We start from the raw sequence: 20,557 nt of genomic DNA, 5'->3' as shown, positions 1-20,557 counted from the left end.
CTCAAGACTTTGTTGAATCACCATTGGCAGTGATTGCAGCCTCAAGTCTTCTTGGGTATGACGCTACAAGCTTGGCACACCTGTATTTGGGGAGTTTCTGCTATTCTTCTCTGCAAATCCGCTCAAGCTCTGTCAGGTTGGAAGGGGAGCGTTACTGCACAGCTGTTTTCAGGTATCTCCAGAGATGTTTGATCGGGTTCAAGTCCGGGCTCTGGCTGGCCCACTCAAGGACATTCAGAGACTTGTCCCGAAGCCACTCCTGCATTGTCTTGGCTGTGTGCTTAGGGTCATTGTCCTGTTGGAAGGTGAACCTTCGCCCCAGTCTGAGGTCCTGAATGCTCTGGAGCAGGTTTTCATCAAGGATCTCCCTGTACTTTGCTCCGTTCATCTTTCCCTCGATCCTGACTAGTCTCCCTGTGCCTGCTGATGAAAAACATCCCCACGGCATGATGCTGCCACCACCATGCTTCACCGTAGGGTTGGTGACAGGTTTCCTCCAGATCAGACGCTTGGCATTCAGACCAAAGTGTTTGATCTTGGTTTAATCAGACCAGAGAAAATCTTGTTTCTCATGGTCTGAGTGTCCTTTAGGTCCCTTTTGGCAAACTCCAAGCAGGCTATCATGTGCCTTTCCCTAAGGAGTGGCTTCCGTCTGACCACTCTACTGTACCATAAAGGCTTGATTGGTGGAGTGCTGCAGAGATGGTTGTCCTTCTGGAAGGTTCTCCCATCTCCACAGAGGAACTCTGGAGCTCCATCGGGTTCTTGGTCACCTCCCTGTTCAGTTTGGCCAGGCGGCCAGCTCTAGGAAGAGTATTGGGGTCACTGTGTTCTTGGGGACCTTGAATGCTGCAGAAATGTTTTGATACCCTTCCCCAGATCTGTGCCTCGACACAATCCTGTCTCAGATCTCTATTGACAGTTCTTTTGACCTCATGGCTTGGTTTTTACTCTGACATGCACTGTCAACTGTGGGACCTTATATAGACAGGTGTGTGCCTTTCCAACTCATGTCCAATCAATTGAATTTACCACAGGTGAACTCCAATCAAGTTGTGGAAACATCTTAAAGATGATCAATGGAAACAGGATGCACCTGAGCTCAATTTCGCGTCTCATAGCAGTCTGAATACTTATGTAAATAAGGTATTTCTGGTTGATATTTTTGTTATAAATGTACACATTTAAAAAGTAACCCGTTTTCACTTTGTCATTATGGGGTATTGAGTGTAGATTGATGAGGAAAGAATATAATTTAATCTATTTTAGAATAAGGCTGTAATGTAACAAAATGTGGAAAAAAGGAAAGGGATCTGAATACCTTCGAAAGGCACTGTACATCAAGCTTGTAACTCTACAAACGTGATGGATGCATTTGCAGTTTGTTTTGTTTGTGCTTTGGATTACATTGTGCCCAATAGGAACTGAATGGTGAATAATCTAGTGTCATCTTGGAGTAACTTTTACTGTAAAAAAAAGAAAATGTTTCTGAACACCTCTACATTAATGTGGATGTTACCATGATTATGGATAATCATGAATGAATCGCAAATAATGATTAGTGAGACATTTACAGAGGAACAAACATCATACTGCCAAATCACCATTACCAATAACAGGAGAGGCTAGCATTTGTGTGGGGGTATGATCTTTGCTCGTTACAATTCATTCATGATGATCCATAATCATGGTAGCATCCACATTACTGTAGAACTGTTCAGAAACATTATTTTCTTATTTACAATAAAAAGGTACTCCAAGATGACACTAAATTATTCACCATTCAGGTCCTAATTGGGCAAAACAATCTGAAACACAACCAAAACAATCTGCAAATGCATCCAACAAGTTTGTAGAGTCACAAGCTTGATGTAGTCATTGCGTGCTATAAATATTAAACTTTTGACTACACTATAAGAGCTAAAAAAGATACGTATGAAAATACCCTCAAATAAAAAAGGTGAGATTCTGTACTGTTGCCTCAATTGAAACATTCAAAATACTGGAGTATAAACCCAACGTAAAAAATATGTTAGCTTCACTGTCCAAATAAATACGGAGGGGCGTGTACCTGAACCACTGTGAGAAGTAAAGCTACTAGACTAATGATCCTCAATCCAAAGCCAAGCGTTAGCCTCAGTCCTATAGTCTAAACTACCCACCTCTCCCAATGCCTTGAAATGTATGGGTAATTTAACAGGTATGTAATGCACCCTACATATCCATTACCCAGTCATCAGTACCACTGCTTTCAATTGTTATTACTGAGTAACTACTGTGTAGTCTAATGGCATATAAAACAAACAGACAGATTATGAATCTATATCAGAAATGGAATGAGTCTCTTCATTGTGAGAAAGCAGGGTTAGTATTCAAAGTACAGTGCACTAGACTAGAATTGCTCCTGATTGCTAATAAATACTATTTACATGCTGCTAAATTAAAGGGGGTTAAACAAGTACTTCCGGTCTAGAGACTGTCAAGACTACAGGTTAAAAAGGGTCTCTTTTCCAGTATTCTGTGTGCAGGTTGAAGCTTATTGTCTTGGGTCGTGTCCTGGTGGCAGAACTGGGCAGCTGCCAAGTCAAAATTCTCTATGTAGTAAAACTGTATGATATATATATATTTTTAAAACTTTTTGATCTTCATTTAAGGTTAGGCATTAGGGTTAGCAGTGTGGTTAAGGTTAGGCTTAAAATCAGATTTGATGACTTTCTGGCTGTGCCAGCTAGCAACCACTCCGCAGAGCTGCCCCCAGAACAAGATTGATGACAAAAACCGCTAACCTGCTATTCTGTTGGGCAATATAGAGGTGTGCTGGGGAAAAATCTCCTTTTGCTCTCTCTTGCTCTTATTTCCTCATGTAGGACTTGGACACAGCCACCGGCCTCAGGCTGGGATCAAGGCCTAGCTCGTGTATATTTTCAGAGAAGTTGTCAAAAAAAACTCAATTTCAAATTTCAACATTTTGGCTTGGTGATACCCTTTTCCACCTTCTTCTACTGAGTTTAAACTTTACCACATCATCTAACCCGTTCCCTGAACGAGGTACCAATCGGTACAGCGACTCCACCGGAATACCTTGCCGATGCCTAGGCCCTTGCGGTGGGAATGCTGACATTCCTATTCTAGGACCGCATTAGCTCTTCCAACTGTGATTATCAGACAGCGGTGATACTAAACAGAGAACAGATCATCTGCACAAGTGGAGGAGAGGACAGAGAGAGAGAGATATTTGGGGTGGGGGGGGGGGGGGGGGAGCGTGTGGGCGGAGAAAGAGAGGAAGCAGAGAGCGAGAGGAGGCTTGAAAAAAGGCTTGGATCTCTGATCCCAATTGTTTGGATCAGAGGGAGGATAATAGACAGGTGGATGATGTGGAGTCGGGATATTAAGAATTTAAATAGCTTTGTGGCTTAATGAGGTGAGAATTTGTGATGATGATCAGAGCGATAGAAAGAGAGGGACAAGGAAGGGCGTAGCGGTGAAAAGAGACTGTTTGTGCTGATGGTGATTCACTCACATCCTTGAGATGTTGACTAGGTTGGAGAAAACATCTCCTGGCACTGATGTCAGACGCGTCTCCAGAAGCCATCTGGAAGAGACATAGAGGAGTACTGATCAATGTAAAGTTTACAGATCCATGTCAAATTGACAGATCCAACACAATCAAACACTCAAAATCGTGCAAAAAGTATTTCAGGAGATTTGTTTCATTTTTGTGTTGCTTAATTCGTGTGAAAATACACGTGTTTTGGTGCGACTGAAAAGACACAAATATTTGTGCAACCGTATTCATAGGAAAATACATTTTCAAAGTTATTGGAGCAATGCATTTTGGGCAATGGTGTTCTACACTGCCTTTGTTGTTGTTAATCAACCAGGTTGTCACTGAAATTAATGCCAATGCTGTGTTCTATGCTTATTTTCACTTCATAGTTTGGGATACTGGTGCATGCTGTATTTTATGAGGGTTGTCAGATTGGAGTAAAAAGTAGTATGTCTTTGTGTGGTATTGGAGGTTTTTGATTGGGGAACAGGGATACATTTTCATGATGGGAAATGAGTTCATCAATAAATATGGGAAAACAGAAGACCTGCAAAAAAAAAATGCAGCTAAACAGGTTCATGTAAAATAATGAATTCTGTTGGCTTACACTTATGGCACTTAGTCTATCGGTAAATAGCCCACCCATTTTTACCTACCTCATCCCCATACTGTTTTTATTTATTTTATTTTCTGCTCTTTTGCACACCAATATCTCTACCTGTACATGACCATCTGATCATTTATCACTCCAGTGTTAATCTGCAAAATTATAATTATTCGCCTACCTCCTCATGCCTTTTGCACACAATGTATATAGACTCTCCTTTTTTCTACTGTATTATTGACTTGTTAATTGTTTACTCCATGTGTAACTCTGTGTTGTCTGTTCACACTGCTATGCTTTATCTTGGCCAGGTCGCAGTTGCAAATGAGAACTTGTTCTCAACTAGCCTACCTGGTTAAATAAAGGTGAAATAAAAAAATGAATAAAAATAAAAACTTCCTAGGCCATTTCATGATGTTTATTACGTTCGTGTCAATCATGTTATATACTTACAGTAGGCTATTATAACAAGACATATGCCAGCATTGTAGGACTACTGCCTCTGTCCAGAGGAATACTAGGCTTTCTGGACAATGGCCGTTAGAGATCACTTTGCCACAGATGAGCCCTGGTTAGAGTCCCTGTTGCAGCTTTCACTTTCTTCTACGACATTGTTGGCAGCGTTCAGATCACGTCCAGCTTACGTCTAGTTATGTGATCTAGTGGTGGGAAGCGTTCTGTGTTTCAACATTGTGTTGGGTTATTCTTACCAGTGTGGACCCAAAACAAACACATTTACAAACTACCTGTTTAAAGTGTTATTACAACCACGGTGTTCTGTTGTTACTGAACCGTATACATCTAATAACCTGAGAGTGATCCACATTATATGGGTAGACAAATAATGGAAGTGTGTTATGCAGCAAAACAGAATGAGTAAAAATGACAAAAGAGGGCCTCCCGGGTGGCGCAGTGGTTAAGGGCGCTGTACTGCAGCGCCAGCTGTGCCACCAGAGACTCTGTCGTAACCGTCCGCAACCGGGAGGTCCGTGGGGCGACGCACAATTGGCCTAGCGTTGTCCGGGTTAGGGAGGGTTTGGCCGGTAGGGAAATCCTTGTCTCATCACGCACCAGCGACTCCTGTGGCGGGCCGGGCGCAGTGCGCGCTAACCAAGGTTGCCAGGTGCACGGTGTTTCCTCCGACACATTGGTGCGGCTGGCTTCCGGGTTGGATGGCGCTGTGTTAAGAAGCAGTGCGGCTTGGTTGGGTTGTGTATCGGAGGACGCATGACTTTCAACTCTCCCGAGCCCGTACGGGACTTGTAGCAATGAGACAAGATAGTAGCTACTAAACAATTGGATACCACGAAATTGGGGAGAAAAAGGGGTAAAATTAAAAAATTAAAATGACAAAAGAAATCAAGCAAAGAGGTACAACTATTTAACCATTTTATTCATTACTGAAACACTACAAACATTTTACCAGTTAAACTCTTGACTTTAGTATAACATGAGTACAAACAAGGTGAGTGTGTGTATACGGTATGTGTGTAAGTGTGTGTGTGTGCACGTGTATATTACAGTGTGTATTATAATTTCCCATCCTAAAAATGTATCCCCATCTGGTATACACTTTGTGCCAAAATTGTACTACAGGGTTTGTTTTAAACCATTTTAAATGTGTATTTCTATGTTTCAAGTATAGCTAGAATGTCTGAATAGTGACATGATCATCCTGAAAGCCTGAGGGAATTGAATTCAAATTGGAATTTGAGGAATTGTTGGGGATAATATTGAAGTGGGAAATGAATCATTGGAATTTACCTAACATTGAAATTGAGAATTATCTCTGAATTTAAAGACTGACCTGGAATTTGAATTGAAATAAATGGAATTTACAAGGAGAGAGAATTGAATGTGGAATTAACCCCAACCCTGTCCTTCTGCTTGTTCAGTCAGTCTGCAGGATCTATAGGCATGCCCTGAAAACACTCATCATACACTTTGTATCCCGTAAACTGGGCGTGCAGCAGAGCAGACAACTATTGAAATTGATCAAGCAGACCATAACGCAAGAGTGCTGAAGACATGGATTCATCTTGGAGTTGAAAAGTAGACCCAACAGTGAGAGAGAGAGAGAGAGACATGGATGGGAGACAGAACGAGTACAAGCTCAGGAACACTCCAAAGCCTGTCGATCGCTTTGATTTCAGAATTGCCGGTATTACAAATTTGTTATAGAATCAAACAAGATCCTTAACTTACAGCGAAGTCGGCCTCGGCTAACCCGGGTCGGCTCCAGACCAACATTGGTAGATAGTAACCAGAAACATACAGTCTAGGTTCTCTCTCCATGCAATGCAGGGCTGGATTAAAGGGTTCTTTGAAGTGTATGGTGTAAACCCTGTCATAGGAACATGAGGGGAAAACAAAAACGTTGGGTCTGAGTATGTAGGAGTGGACCTGGACCTAACCCCTCAGCTCTCAGCCAAACCAAACAATGTCTGGCCCTGCTTACACCTACGACCGGGGGAAACACACTGGGTTATAGTGGTTCATTACTAAAAAGTGGTTTATTAGTGGTTTATCACTAGAAATGACCATTGGTGATATTGTTTTCAATATCATTACATAAATATTTGTTTGTTTGTTGTTGCAGTAGTTCATCGCAGCAGCGGTAGCTATTGGACCTAGGTTTTGTTTCAATCTGTAGCGCAGAAGATGCGCGCCATAGTGCGATAGAAATTTGAAGGCAATGTTCCCATGACTGCCTTCATAGGAAACGCTGCATATGTCGGATCAATCGGAAAGGACCTTAAAAAAAATGTCAACCGTGCTACAGCGTGGAGTATCAGTAGAATGTCAAGCCTGGAGAAGAAACACTATTGAAATGCTCTTCACTAGGATAAATAGTTCGCTCAGTAGACCATTTCCCAAAAAGAATTTCAGCCAACGAAATTGGAGATCCTCTTTAGACTCCTGACTCAGATGGTAATGGAGCCGTATACCCCATAGACCTACTTCAATGTGACTAAGCGTCTGCTCGGGAACACCTGCGCTTCTCTGCTAAGCATGTGTGACATTGATCTAACTTTCTTTACCCTTCTCTCCTCCCATTTGACAACTATTTTAACACCGATCTTTACTAATTTGGAAAGATTGTATCGAGACGAGGACGAGGACGATGGGGAGGGGGTTGGCACGCCAGAACAATTTGGAGAAACAATGGACTAATTCAGTGCTGAGAGCTGGCGGTTAGTCAGGGGGTTGGTCAGTGGTAGCGTAGAGCACGGCAGCTCTTTGACAAAGTCAAACAAACAGAGATACACAGAGCAGACTCCCATCACCATCACAATGTGTTGAGCCATTTCACTGCATACCTATTACTACTACACACACGCCATAATAAAACCAGTCCAGTGTTACACTGGGTCCACAGAGGGCAGACAATCAGCATCCTACAGGCTTCATGGGAAAATGACTCCCTCAAGTTGTCATTCAAGAGAGAAAAAACCCTCATAATTTAGAATGGTGTCAGAACAACATGGCTGGTGTTACCACTAGATCTCTCTCAAGTAGAATGATGGAGCAATACCGGGCTTATTTGTGGCCTTAATGATTTAGCAAGTGACAGCATAACAGTGTACAGCTTCAAACTGTACTCAATCTTAAAATCCTAAAAGTGTCCCTAATCGTGCCAAGTGTAGGCCAAAGGAGGCTCCTTAAAGGAGGAATGGCAGGAACATCCTCCTCAGTAAATTTCATAAAAATAGACATTGTAAAACATGTAAGTTATAATATTTAGATAAAATTACACTAAATATATTCATGTCTCCAAATAATTTATTAAAACACAGTTATTGCAATGAATGTCTACAGTAGCCTCAACAGCACTCTGTAGGGTAGCACCATGCTGTAGCCGGAGGACAGCTAGCTTCTGTCCTCCACTGGGTACATTGACTTCAAAACAAAACCTAGGAGGCTCATCATGATTCACATCCCCTTCCATAGACTAACGCAGTAATTATGACAGCTTCCGTAGGATGTCCTCCAACCTATCAGAGCTCTTGCAGCATGAACTGAGATGTTGTCCATCCAATCAAAGGATCAGAGAATAAATCTAGTACTGAAAGCATAAGCCGCAGCAGGCTAGCACTGTAGTGCTCAAAATGTGTTGAGTATGTCTCAAAGAGAGAGAAAGACAATTTCTTCAAAGATTGAGAAGCAAAATAGTTTAATTGAATTAGCTAGCAAATGCAGCTAGCAAGTTTAGCCTACTCAAACACCTTGCTCAAACAGAGGGATGCTATGTTAGCTAGCTGGCTATGAATATCCAACACAACACTAGAACTCTTCCAAGTCAAGGTAAGCTTTTGATTTGACTAATTTATTGCCACCGGGGTTTGCCGGTGTAACTGCTAAACTGCGTACTATCTATACACTAATGTTACTGCATGATTTTAGCGGGTTTACTAACTTGTTAGTTCTATTAGCTATGTTGACTATGATGTTACTTTCGCTAATATGGGGACAACGATGTAGGCTGTGTGTAGTGGTTATGATATGGCTTCGCTTGGAAAGGTTTTTTCGCCTGGTCACATACAGGTAATGTGTTGTGCATTGAAGTCCACGAAGGGAGAAGGTGAGAGCGCATAGATGCGAGAAGGAATACAACGTGGCTGCTATGAAAGTGAACTGAGTTTCCGCGTGATCAGGGTTGTATTCATTCCGCCGATTCTGTTGAAAAATGCTTCTTAAAATGGAAGCAAATGGAACGAAAACAGGGATTAACATACAGTACCTGAATTTGTCCCATAGAAACTCGTTTGCAACTGTGTGACAAATGAGTACACCCTAGATCAGGTAGATGCAGGCAAGAGTGTACAATGCGGTATTGAATGTGTCACTGTCTGTCACCTCAAATGTTTCTCTTGACCCGTGTGCACCTACGTTGTAAACCTTCATTCATAGGCTAGGTTGTAGCAACCTCATGGTGGGTATAGGGATAATGTCAGTATCATATAGTAGCCTAAACCTATCGATGATACATTGAACTTGATGAACGGAATATGAATGAGTCATCCAATACGCTATAAGATAAATAAATCCATGCTCGTGAGAAGAACTAAATTAATTGCCCTCCATCATCTTAAAACGGCACTGACCGCCATTGGTGTAGGGCCTAGGCTAAACCTTCAATCTGTACTCTACCACTATCTTCAAGTGTTCTATCAAGTGTTAGGTTATGCAGTGCCTGGGCTCAGTGTTTTTCCTCTTCTGTTCGTTGTTCTGTTGCTGTAACTGCATTTTGAGCAGAAAGTAATGAAAAAAACTATGAATATTGCTTTTGTGACTATAATGTTTGTTCTTAAACCTTAATTAACAGATTATCAAATTAAAATAGTTCAGTTTTGAAGTCATTCATTCATTCTAACAGTTCAGTGTTTAGAATTATTAGTCATGGTAATTTCCTATAATTAATCACACTTCTATACTTCAATTCCCCCCCAACCCTTTAGACCCACAGTGACTACTTTAAAAAATCATTTGGGAATCGATTCTTAAGAGCTAAATTAGTCAACCTCAGCCCTAATTACAATCTATGCGGGATTTATAGACAACGGATACCTGGATCTAAGTAAATTGTCATTCTAGAATGAATCCAAGAATTCCAGTGTTAGGAGACTGAAGAGAGTTATTGTGGGTTTTTCCCTCTCTTGAAAACAAATTGTTCTCCCTAATTATTCTCAAATGGCACTCGCTCTCTCTGGGTGTTTGAGAAATGTCCTGTGAAAAGTAAATATTGTATTCGAGTGCATCGAGCAGGCCCAGGTTCTGGTGTGGGAGAGCTAGCAGTCACGCTACTCAGACTTTTAGAGTGTCCCTGCTTTCCTTTCCACCGTACCTCTACCTCTTATCTAACTCTTCAAGGCATGGGCAAGACCTGCAACCCCCCCCCCCCCCACACACACACACACACACACATAACCTGATTAGAGTACTCTCTGTCTTACACACACACACACACACACGTGCACTCACAAAGATAAGGTACACACTTTTTATTAGCATGCACAACAAGAAACAATTGACAATGTGCTGATATGTCAACCTCTTGTAGGTATCCAGCAGTCATACAGAGAGACTTCTATACTTTAACTATTTACACAGTTACAACACTGTATATAGACATAATGACATGTGAAATGTCTCTATTCATTTGGAATATTTTGTTATGTTTACTGTTCATTATCTAATTCACTTGCTTTGGCAATGTACATATATGCTTCCCATGCCAATAAAGCCCCTTAAATTGAAACGGTGGTCACACAAAAGAGACAGGGACCTAGTCCCAGCAGCACTAACACAATTGGGTTCAGCTCCAACAATGTGCCCCTGTCCGTGTGTACAGTACAACATCTTCACGCCTAGTTGCCAGATGGCTATTTTGGGCTGGTCTTTTTTGGACTATTTTGGGAGATATTTTTTTTGTCTTTTGTTTCCTGGGGGGCATTGGGCAAACTATGCGAGGGTGAAGAATGCAGTGGCATCGCGGGGGCGTCTGGGCGGCTGAATTGGGGCACCGATTGGAGCCTAATTTCATGTGATGGGTGTCCTTGGTAGACCATGAGATGGTGGCTGGGTGAGGAGGGGGACGGTTGAAGAATGGGTAACAGAGGAATGTTTTCTGAGCATACCGGTAAAACAAACTGGAGCAGAATGTAGATTATAACACCTATTGTTTAACCTAAACCTGCACAGCCAGAGGAGGGCTGTAGACCCACCATGCCCCACAAACCCTTGCTCTACCCAGCCCTGACGCCTCCCTATGCCTGGGAGCTGACACACCAGATGCCCCAGTCACCAGAAGGATAAGAGAGAGTAAGGAATTAAATGGTCGCTTTTGCACAAAAGCCCACCAAAGATCTCTCCCTCCGCTTTGTGACATCTGATACTCATGAGTGCGTCTCCAGACAACGGTGCTTTACAAATAAAGTTATCATGACGATCATTATCATGTGAAGTGGACATGGCCTTTGTCTGCCCTGCTGTTCTCACACAAGACAGGACCAGAGCTGCGTCCCAAATGTCACCCTTTTCCCTATATAGTGCACTACGGTTGGCCAGAGCCCTATGGTCAAAAGTAGTGTACTTTAGGGAATAGGGTCCCATTTAAGCTGCAGGACAAAGCAAAAAAAAATATATATATATATATTTTTTTAAATCACCAAATCCTGACTCTTTACCCAGAGTCCCTAGCAAAGCCTTCAGAGCCTGGATAGTCTTTCAGTGTCGCAGCGTTTAGGAGATATTTCTGACATGTGCCGATAAAGGAATAGTATGTTAAGGATTCAGTGGCAGAATAGGCCTACACTTTAATAGAGATATCAATATCAAAGCCAATATCCTCCCTTCTCTCTGCAGCCAATACACAATGACAAACCCTAGCACTAAAAATGTTATTGAAATGTTTAGGGGAAAAAAACGGCTAACTTTTTACAACGCTGATTCAGAGAAACTGATTTGTTCACTTGTTTAATCAATTATGATTTTGTCCTTGCACATTTGTAGAATTGTGTTTGAATATGTAGTTATACCAATAACAAACTGCACAATGTCTTTCAATACATGTCTCCGTTTCAATAACATATTTTTTACCTTTCCCGTTCTCATAAGCACATATGTAAGCATATTTCCCTTTAGTGAGGACAGACACACTGCAGACATGACCCAAACACTCTCAGAGCTCCATGGACAGGCTGTCTGATAAACTGGTTCTCTGTTCTCTTAGACAAGATTCGTTATGGTATAAACTCATTAAAGAGAAATGTTTGCCTTGAATCACTGAGTGTGCCAAGGATTCTGTTTTATAAAACTGCTAAATGTTTACTGACTAAAATCATTCTCTTGAAAATAGTAGCCTATTAAGTAATTTAGACAATCTAGTGTTTGATCATCTCTGTGCCAATATACACTACATGTACATAAGTATGTGAACACCTGCTCGCCGAACATCTCATTCCAAAATCATGGGCATTAATATGGAGTTGGTCCCCCTTTGCTGCTATAACAGCCTCCACTCATCTGGGAAGGCTTTCCACTGGATGTTGGAACATTGCTGTGGGGACTTGCTTCCATTCAGCCACAAGAGCATTCGTGAGGTCGAACAGTCAGTGTCGGCGTTCCAATTCATCCCAAAGGTGTTCGATGAGGTTGAGGTCAGGGCTATGTGCAGGCCAGTCAAGGTCTTCCACACCAATCTCAATTAACCCTTTCTGTACGGAACTCGCTTTGTGCACGGTGGGATTGTGCAGGTAGCCTAGTGGTTAGAGCGTTGGGCCAGTAACTGAAAAGTTGCTAGATCGAATCCCTGAGCTGACAAGGTAAACATCTGTCCGTTCTGCCCCTTAACAAGGCAGTTAACCCACTGTTCCTAGGCCGTCATTGTAAATATGAATTTGTTCTTAACGGACATGCCTAGTTAAATAGAAAAATGTTAAAGCATGACAAAAAATTGTCATGCTGAAACAGGAAAGGGCCTTCCCCAAACTGTTACCACAAAGTTGGAAGCACCGAATTGTCTAAAATTACATAGTATGCTGTAGCATTAAGATTTCCCTTCACTGGAACTAAGGGGCCTAGCTCGAACCATGAAAAACAGCCCCAGACCATTGTTCCTCCTCCACCAAACTTTACAGTTGGCACTATAATAGTGTTCTCCTTGCATCCGCCAAACCCAGATTTGTCCGTTGTACTGCCAGATGGTGAAGCGTGATGCATCGCTCCAGAGAATGTGTTTCCACTGCTCCAGAGTCCAATGGCTTTACACCTCTCCAGCCAACGCTTGGCATTGCATATGGTGATGTTAGGCTGCTCGGCCATGGAGCTCCTGAAGCTACCGACAAACAGTTATTGTGCTGACGTTGCTTCCAGATGCAGTTTGGAACGAGGTAGTGAGTGTTGTGACCGAGGACAGACGATTTGTACACACTCGGTCCCGTTCTGTGAGCTAGTGGCTTACCACTCCACGCTTCAGAGCAGTTGTTGCTCCTAGAAGTTTCCACTTCACACTAACAGCACTTACAGTTGACCAGGGCAGCTCTAGCAGGGAAGACATTTGACGAACTGACTTGTTGGAAAGGTGGCACCCTATGACAGTGCCACATTGAAAGTCACTGAGCTCTTCAGTAAGGCCATTTTACTGCCAATGTATATCTATGGAGATTGCATGGTTGTGTGCGCAATTTTATACACCTGTCAGCAACGGGTGTGGCTGAAATAGCCAAATTCACTCATTTGAAGGGGTGTCCACATACTTTTGACCATATTGGGTATTTTTTTCTGAAGTTTAATTTCTGAATATATCTCAAAATCATAGAATATACAGGATTGAAGATAAAACTTTTTCTCTCTCACACACACACACACACACACACACACACTGAGACATCAATCCTAATAAGCCTATACAAACAGATACTTACATTGTCTCTGTGCTTGTAGGAAATGTGGGAATGACATCAATGTCAAAGCAAGAGATAGTGTAAGTCTTCCACTCTGAGCATTCGCAAACAGTGGGGCAGGAGTCGGTGTCCCCCAAGGTTTTGATAGGTAACGTGACGAGGGTAAACAGCGCACATGTTATCACCTGCAAGCGGTGTCGGTCGTTTTCAGTCATCTCTTTGAAAAAATGTCAAAAGTAATTTGAAAGCACTTCAGACACTGACGAAAACCTTCTCACCTGAAGCCCACGGCAAACTGAAGTTGAAGCACGTTACTTTGTTTGTCAGAAATTTCAGCACATGAACTCGACTCGTCCCAGTGCAATTATACTGACAGTTTTCTTATTGGCCACTGACTCTCGGTGTCGTGTGAGAGAGCGGTGAGAGGAGACGCTTGGGGATACTCTCTCTGAGGTGTGGATTTAGTCTTGCTTCTTATGGAGTGGGTCTACAGAGGACTTCTGAGACACTCTTGTGTTAAGTAGGGGAATTTAATATATTGGATTTTCTTTACCTCATGGCTATTTTATAAAGTATTTAGGCTATCCTTCCTAGAAATGCAATTTCATAGCATAAAGCTCAAGCATCTAAATAACCTAAAAAACACCACATTAAAATCATGATGTGTTTTAATGTTCAGTGTATTATTAGTCTACTCATTAATTGAGCTACTAACCTATTATAATTATTAATTGTCAATAAGTTATAATCATTATAATTTTCAAATCAAATGTTATTTGTCACATGCGCCGAATACAACAGGTGTAGACCTTACAGTGAAATGCTTACTTACAAGCCTTAACCAACAATGCAGTTAAAAAAATTTAAATAAAAAAAAAATAGCTAAAAAAAAATAAGAATGAGAAATAAAAGTAACAAATCATTTAAGAGCCGCAGTACAATTACAATAGCGGGGCTATATGCAGGGTGTACCGGTACAGAGTCAATGTGCTGGGGCACGAATTAGTCGAGGCTATAGATAACAGGCTACAGATAACAGGCATATGCTAGCCTACATAACATTTAAAAGAAAAACAAAGTCTTATCTTCTTATCTTTCTTATCTTCTTATTTATATCAGTAGCATCCTACTAACTAGACGGGTTGCGCTGTAATCTGAAAGGCGGTCGCAGTGGCGCAATATGCATCTCCCCAGAGCAAGTTTCGGACAATGTAGTTCTCAAGAATGTGATTCACACATAATTCCGTCACTGATGTAACTTTTAAAACTACAACTCCCGACGTAATTTGAAACTGTTCAACTCTTGTTGTCTTCCTGTTCTTGGCGGCCAGTTCAAGTTGCCATAGCAGAGAGAAACTGGCTTGTCCCTCTTCAGTTGTCACTTGCTAAAGTGACTTGTTAACGGTTTCTATGTTGCTAATTCATGCTGGTAAGTGTGGCTAATATGTTGAGAGTGTGTTTAGTTGAGTTAGCTAGATACGGACGGTTCCAGATAAAACCTGTTTTTAAAAAAATGGTTTAGCTAGTCTGGTTTAGCTAGCTAAACTAGCCATAGTTATCCCCGTTATATTAACGTTAGCTAGCCAGTTTTCTATCTGATTTACTAACAGTCATCACGTTAGCTAGCTACCTTCCAAACTCATAGCTAGTTATACAAAAATGTACAGCTAACTGAGTTTGAATAGAAAACAAGAGCTGTCATAAAGAAGAGATGCAACTAGCAAACGTTATATTTTCCAGCTAGCTAGCTAATCTGATTAGTTAAATTGCTAATCAGCGATTAGTAATATCAGCAGTAAAGTTTTTTAAAACATTTTAAAGGCTACTCCTGACCAAAACAATGGAATCCTCCAGCGAGTCAGACACCTTCGACCGGACGAGGGGGCTGAGGTCACGGGGGCGGAATGCCAGCTCTCGATCGCAACGGGTCAGTCACAGAACAGGTCCTGATGCTCCAGCCATTTCAGAGAAAATTAACACCTTGGCGAGTACTTTACAGGTAGGCTAGTTTCCTTTTCCCTGCTCATGACAGTCAATAACTCTGCATGCAGGTTGAAACCAATCAAAACCTTTTGAATATTTAGCATACGAATTGTCATTCCGAAAACCATTATAGCAAGCACTAATGGTTATTTTCTCATTCCAGGACACTAATAGGAATTTGAACAAAGTGGACCGGATGCTGGGGCAATACAGAGAGCACACAGATGACCAGGCGGAAGCCATGGCAACAGTAAGTAAAACATCATCAAAAATGTACTGTCTGCAACTGTTTAGTTTAAATTGCCCACGTCTTGTTTTATACATGAAGGTTGTGTGCTGTAAAACTCAGTCAACGCATTGTCAGAAGTTCTCTAGTACTTCTGTCTCTCCATCTCCCCCCTTCTTTTCCTCCCTCCCCTCTCTAGTTGAGGGATAATCTGGAGGAGTCTATCGCTCAGCTGCAGAACCAGAGGCTGCATAGTTCCTCAGGGGTCCGGAGTGCCTCAGCCTCCACCCTGCACACCAGCGACCTGGAAGCTGGCTATGGCTCAGGTGATATATGCTATGTATAATGTCTAGAAGTGAGACCTATGCTGCTGTGTCTCAGTTGGCCAACACTAAGTAAAACAATACCTGACAGACAGATAGTCAAGGTCAAAACACCAGGGGGCAGGTGGAATTAATTTAGAAACTATACTTATTATAACTGTTTTATTTTGAAAAAATAATTATGTGCAGTTATACATTTATAAAATAGTTATATAGCCCACAGTTTGTGTACGTTTGTAGAGGGCCAGCGCTTCTACCCCACGTCTCCCTTGAAGGACTATGGGAGATCTGAGTCGTCCGGAGAAGGAGGAGCGAGAAGGAGGTCGAGATCAGCTACAGTCCGCTTCAGAGACTCCAGCCTGCCAGATGGGGATGTAAGTCCTGAGACCACCTTATCTGTCAAAGCTCTGCATCTTCAGTATCGCCACTTCAACGCTCACTGTTGTAGTGCAGTTAGAGACAAGAACCAGCAGAGGGAGCATTGTATTGTTTTTGTGCCCTAAAGTTTTCTCAGGAACAGTTGAATCTGTTAGTATCAGCCTATGACAGTGCTATGTCAGTATTATGCAGCCCTTGTGGGCGTTTTAAGTAGTGCAAGTGTTCTCTTTTTCCTCTTCCTGCTCAGGTCCACGTCCTGCACCAGTCATTCAGAGACCTGCGCAGTGACCAGCTCAGACTGGGGGACGACATGGACAGAGAAATACTCAGGAGGAACAGGTAGAGGCCCTGTATTGTCCAAAATGTACCATTCATTAATTAATTAATTCCTGTTTCCCTGTTTCTAAGGTCTGACATTGACACCAGACGAGCCTTGGAGAATCTGTCCGAGCACCTGACGACTTCACAGAGACAGGACTCGGTCAGTTAGGAACATAACAGTAACATAACAGTACTAACACTCACTACTGTAAGTCGCTCTGGATAAGAGCGTCTGCTAAATGACTAAAATGTACATGTATTAGCATCACTGTAAATACATGAATTCACATTAAATACATAACTGTAAAAGCGTTTACTCCAATGTTAGCTGCTCCACTCTAGAGGTGATCTTCGAACGCTTAGTGCTGTAACCTACAGTGACTTTCTCCCCCAGGTGTCGTCTCGTGTGGAGAAGCGTCTGCAGGAGATTGAGAGGGAGATGCGTTCAGAGCGACAGAGCGTGTCAGACAGACGACCAGAACAGCGGGGTATCATGTCTGATGAACTGCGGGAGGTGGGACACCTTGACTTCTACCCTTGCCTAATATAACCCACATTCATCTCGCACCATCCACCCCTCTCATCCAAACCATTCTAGCTGTCCTCCCGTCCCTGCAATTAGCCTCTTCCATGTCAGCGGTGTTGTTGTTTTCAAATTAAGACCAGTCCTGAAAGTTACAGCTGGGGGGCAGTGTTTAGCTATCTATCAGCTCTAATCCTCTCCTCTTCTCCTCGGAGAGAAGCAGTGATACGAGAGGTGGCTAAGTCATTTGCATCTCTTTCCACTGCAGAGAGCCTCTTCTTCTAATGAGAAGCCGGCTGCCACAGGCTAGGGGAAAATAATGTATTTGTTCCCAAGTTAAGGGTAAATAAACAAGAGGAGAGGAAATGAAGAGGAAAATCATCTCTTTTACTAAAGAGAGACGGGGCAATTGAGAGGTCTGCCTGGGTAGTTGTATTATAAGGCTACACTCCAGTGGGCCTACTCTACTCTACTGCCATGTTGTGAATGAATGGATAGGATGAGTCAGTTGGTGGATGGTGCCTTAAGGGGCTGTAATACATCACTAAGCCTTTACAAAACACCACAGAAACAGGAGTGTGTGGGATGGGATGCTAAGCTCTATTAGAAACCCAACACATTGTCTCTTTGAGAGGAGATGGAAGCTAGCTAGCCATTGACTGTAACACCATTACTCATGTTTCTCCTCCTGACTATTCGGTTATCAACTAGCCTAACGGCTATTCTTTGCCTTTTTCGATTCTCTACTTGCTAAAAGGCACGTTATCTCATTTAGTTTGAATGTGATACTACACACTAAATGCATAGTGCTGGGGGTGTGTGTACATGTACGTATCATTCATTACTCTATGGTTTCCTTCTCAAGGCTCTGAGGAGGCGAGAGGCTCGGGACCTGGAAACTGATGAGGCCGTCAAGAACAAACTACTGATCTCAGAGAGCGAGAAGACCAAGGTGTGTGTGTGTGTGTGTGTGTTGGAGGTGCTGATTTTGGAAGTGGGTTGCTCATTTGATTGTTACATGGAGCAGGCCTTTTCTGAAAAGCTCTTTAAATACCAGCCACTCGTATCACGCTTGGACAGCCTGGGATACCAATGCAAGTTGGTGGCATTGGTATTTGGCAGTCTGGGCCACGTACATAGGCTTACAGTACGTGGCCTTCAGATTGTAGGCCTGCCTAAGGGTAGAACAGAACAACCGACTAGGTACTGCTCTGTTTCAGCCGTTAACCTACTGTTCCTAGGCCGTCATTGTGAATAAGAATTTGTTCTTAACTGACTTGCCTAGTTAAATAAAGGTACAGCCTAGCTGTGTGAAGGTGCTTTTTGTTTCCTTAATTGTTCTTGCATCAATGAGCTTAGAAATGTTTGAATCCTTCATGATGTAATGTGATTTGTGGATTCAAATAAAGTATTTCAAATGTGTGTGTGCATGCAAATAAAATTTTAGCCATGTATTCTATAACCCACTTTCTGCCTTGTTGAAGAATGCAGATGATATTCTATATGAGCTGAAGTACTTCCTGGTTGTATAATGAAAGGGATCTCATGAATGTACTTATGTCTGTCCAGGTCATGTGTAGGGCCATGATTTTTTTCCTGACCAGCTAAAACTCTTAGCACTAATCATGTGATCTGTCCTCCAGATGGAGGCGGAACTGGAGAGGGCCAGGAGACAGCTGGACCAATCAGAAGGAGGCAGGGGCGCTCTTCTACAACAGGTACTCGAGTAGCTCTTCTTAAAGGTGTGTGTATGTGTAGGGGTGGGTGCAACGGTGTTAATCAAATTCATATTCTCTGTGTGGGTAAACTCCTCCATGTGTGTGTTCCCAGGTAGAGGAGATGCGTGTGCAGCTGCTGAGGACAGAGAAGGAACGTATGGATCTGCAGAGGGAGATCTCCCAGCTTACTACCCAGCCCAGAGCCACTCGCATTGACAGGGAGGAGAGAGGAGCAGGTACTGTCTGCTGAAGAAGGAGGCTGGAGCTCTTATGAGTTAAGGGTTTTTCAGTGGAGGTTGTCGGCTGATGGAGGGGTGGGGAGGAGAGTGAATGTCTGGGCTTAGGTACTGACTGAAGGTTACATATGTAACCACGGTTGTGTGAGCTATATGGATCACTCCAATATATTGGTATCACTCTGCGGTGGAGGAATACATCCGAGGTGAGGATTTACTCCCGTGTACACCTGTGTCACGGCTGGGGTCCGCCCCTATATATAAACCCCATGGTCACGACACACGTTTTCTAAATCATTTTTGAGGCGCCTCTAGCACCGTAGAGGATTGGAGTGATCCATATAGCTCACATAACCGTGGTTACATACGTAACCTTCGTTATGTTTCACTATATTGGATCTTTCCAATATATTGGTATACCAGTACCAGATTTAGTCGGTGCTAGAGGGACCTCGCCAGCCAGCGACGAAGTCCCAGCGCGGGACCTAGACACAGGGGCCGTCAATGTGGAAGGGGGGTTCCGGCACAGTCCCCAGAAGGAGGCGACTCAGAGGACCGCTGAACCAACTGCAGAGGAAGGTACCACATTTACCCGATAGTACCTAGCAAAGATGCAAGAGGAAGCCCAGCTGGCCGCAGCACAGATATCAGCGAGAGGCACTCCTCTCAGTAGAACCCAGGAGCAGCCACACCTCATGTTGATTGTGCCACCACAGATCCCAGCACTGGCCTGCCAGCCAGATGGTGTACTGTTGTAATCGTGTCCCCCATCCAATGAGAGAGCCTCTGCTTTGATAACCCAGCCCCCAGGACTCTCTCACCATAGCAGACAAAGAGCTGGTCTGTTGTTCTCTCTGACCGTGTCCGCTCCACATAGGCAGCCAGTGCCCGCACAGGGCACCGCATGCTGGAGGGAGGCCCAGAGTCCCTTCCACTGCCCGGGGGGTCATAAGCAGACAGGATATACTCCTCCCACCAGGGTCCATCCGGTAGCACTCAGAACTTACCAAAAGAGCATGGAGCTCACCCACCCTCTTCATGGAAGTAGTCGCTACCAACAAAGCCACCTTCATATGGAGGTGTTTCAGGGTGGCTGACTCCAACGGTTCGAAAGGTGGCTTTGCCAAAGCTGCCAAGACCATATTTAGATCCCAGCTCGCCATTCAGCGGGTCCTAGCTGGACGCAGGCGACGGACCCCCTTCATAAACCTGGAGACCAAGGGATGGCGACCCACTAGCCTGTCCATCCACCCCACATGGCAGGCAGATATAGCAGCCAAGTGTAGAGGCTGCC

At 43.2% G+C, this 20,557-nt stretch overlaps 2 protein-coding genes across 5 annotated transcripts in view; one reads left to right on the top strand and one right to left on the bottom strand.

Annotated features, from left to right (window-relative positions):
• The window catches only part of LOC115107897 (thyrotropin receptor-like), a 37,288-nt gene extending 23,265 nt beyond the window's left edge, over positions 1–14,023 (bottom strand). Inside the window, exons 1-2 of the mRNA XM_029631645.2 lie at positions 13,577–14,023; positions 3,521–3,592 (exon numbers count right to left, since the gene is read on the bottom strand). Of these exons, the coding sequence (XP_029487505.1) occupies positions 3,521–3,592; positions 13,577–13,770 (266 nt within the window). The 5' untranslated portion in view covers positions 13,771–14,023. The remainder of the gene's footprint in view (positions 1–3,520; positions 3,593–13,576) is intronic.
• An 844-nt stretch (positions 14,024–14,867) lies between these two features.
• Positions 14,868–20,557, top strand: part of LOC115107896 (centrosomal protein of 128 kDa) — a 47,333-nt gene continuing 41,643 nt past the window's right edge. For 2 of the 4 annotated variants that reach the window (XM_029631641.2, XM_029631643.2), the window contains exons 1-11: positions 14,868–14,984; positions 15,377–15,554; positions 15,702–15,788; positions 15,964–16,090; positions 16,328–16,461; positions 16,713–16,804; positions 16,874–16,946; positions 17,181–17,300; positions 18,175–18,261; positions 18,953–19,027; positions 19,140–19,263. In XM_029631641.2, the coding sequence (XP_029487501.1) occupies positions 15,396–15,554; positions 15,702–15,788; positions 15,964–16,090; positions 16,328–16,461; positions 16,713–16,804; positions 16,874–16,946; positions 17,181–17,300; positions 18,175–18,261; positions 18,953–19,027; positions 19,140–19,263 (1,078 nt within the window). In that variant the 5' untranslated portion in view covers positions 14,868–14,984; positions 15,377–15,395. The remainder of the gene's footprint in view (positions 14,985–15,376; positions 15,555–15,701; positions 15,789–15,963; positions 16,091–16,327; positions 16,462–16,712; positions 16,805–16,873; positions 16,947–17,180; positions 17,301–18,174; positions 18,262–18,952; positions 19,028–19,139; positions 19,264–20,557) is intronic. The other 2 variants (XM_029631644.2, XM_029631640.2) reach the window with 2 other exon arrangements.

Source organism: Oncorhynchus nerka, linkage group LG24 (genome assembly GCF_034236695.1).
Source record: "Oncorhynchus nerka isolate Pitt River linkage group LG24, Oner_Uvic_2.0, whole genome shotgun sequence".
Lineage (NCBI taxonomy): Eukaryota > Metazoa > Chordata > Actinopteri > Salmoniformes > Salmonidae > Oncorhynchus > Oncorhynchus nerka.
This window is presented reverse-complemented; position numbering and strand designations above follow the sequence as displayed.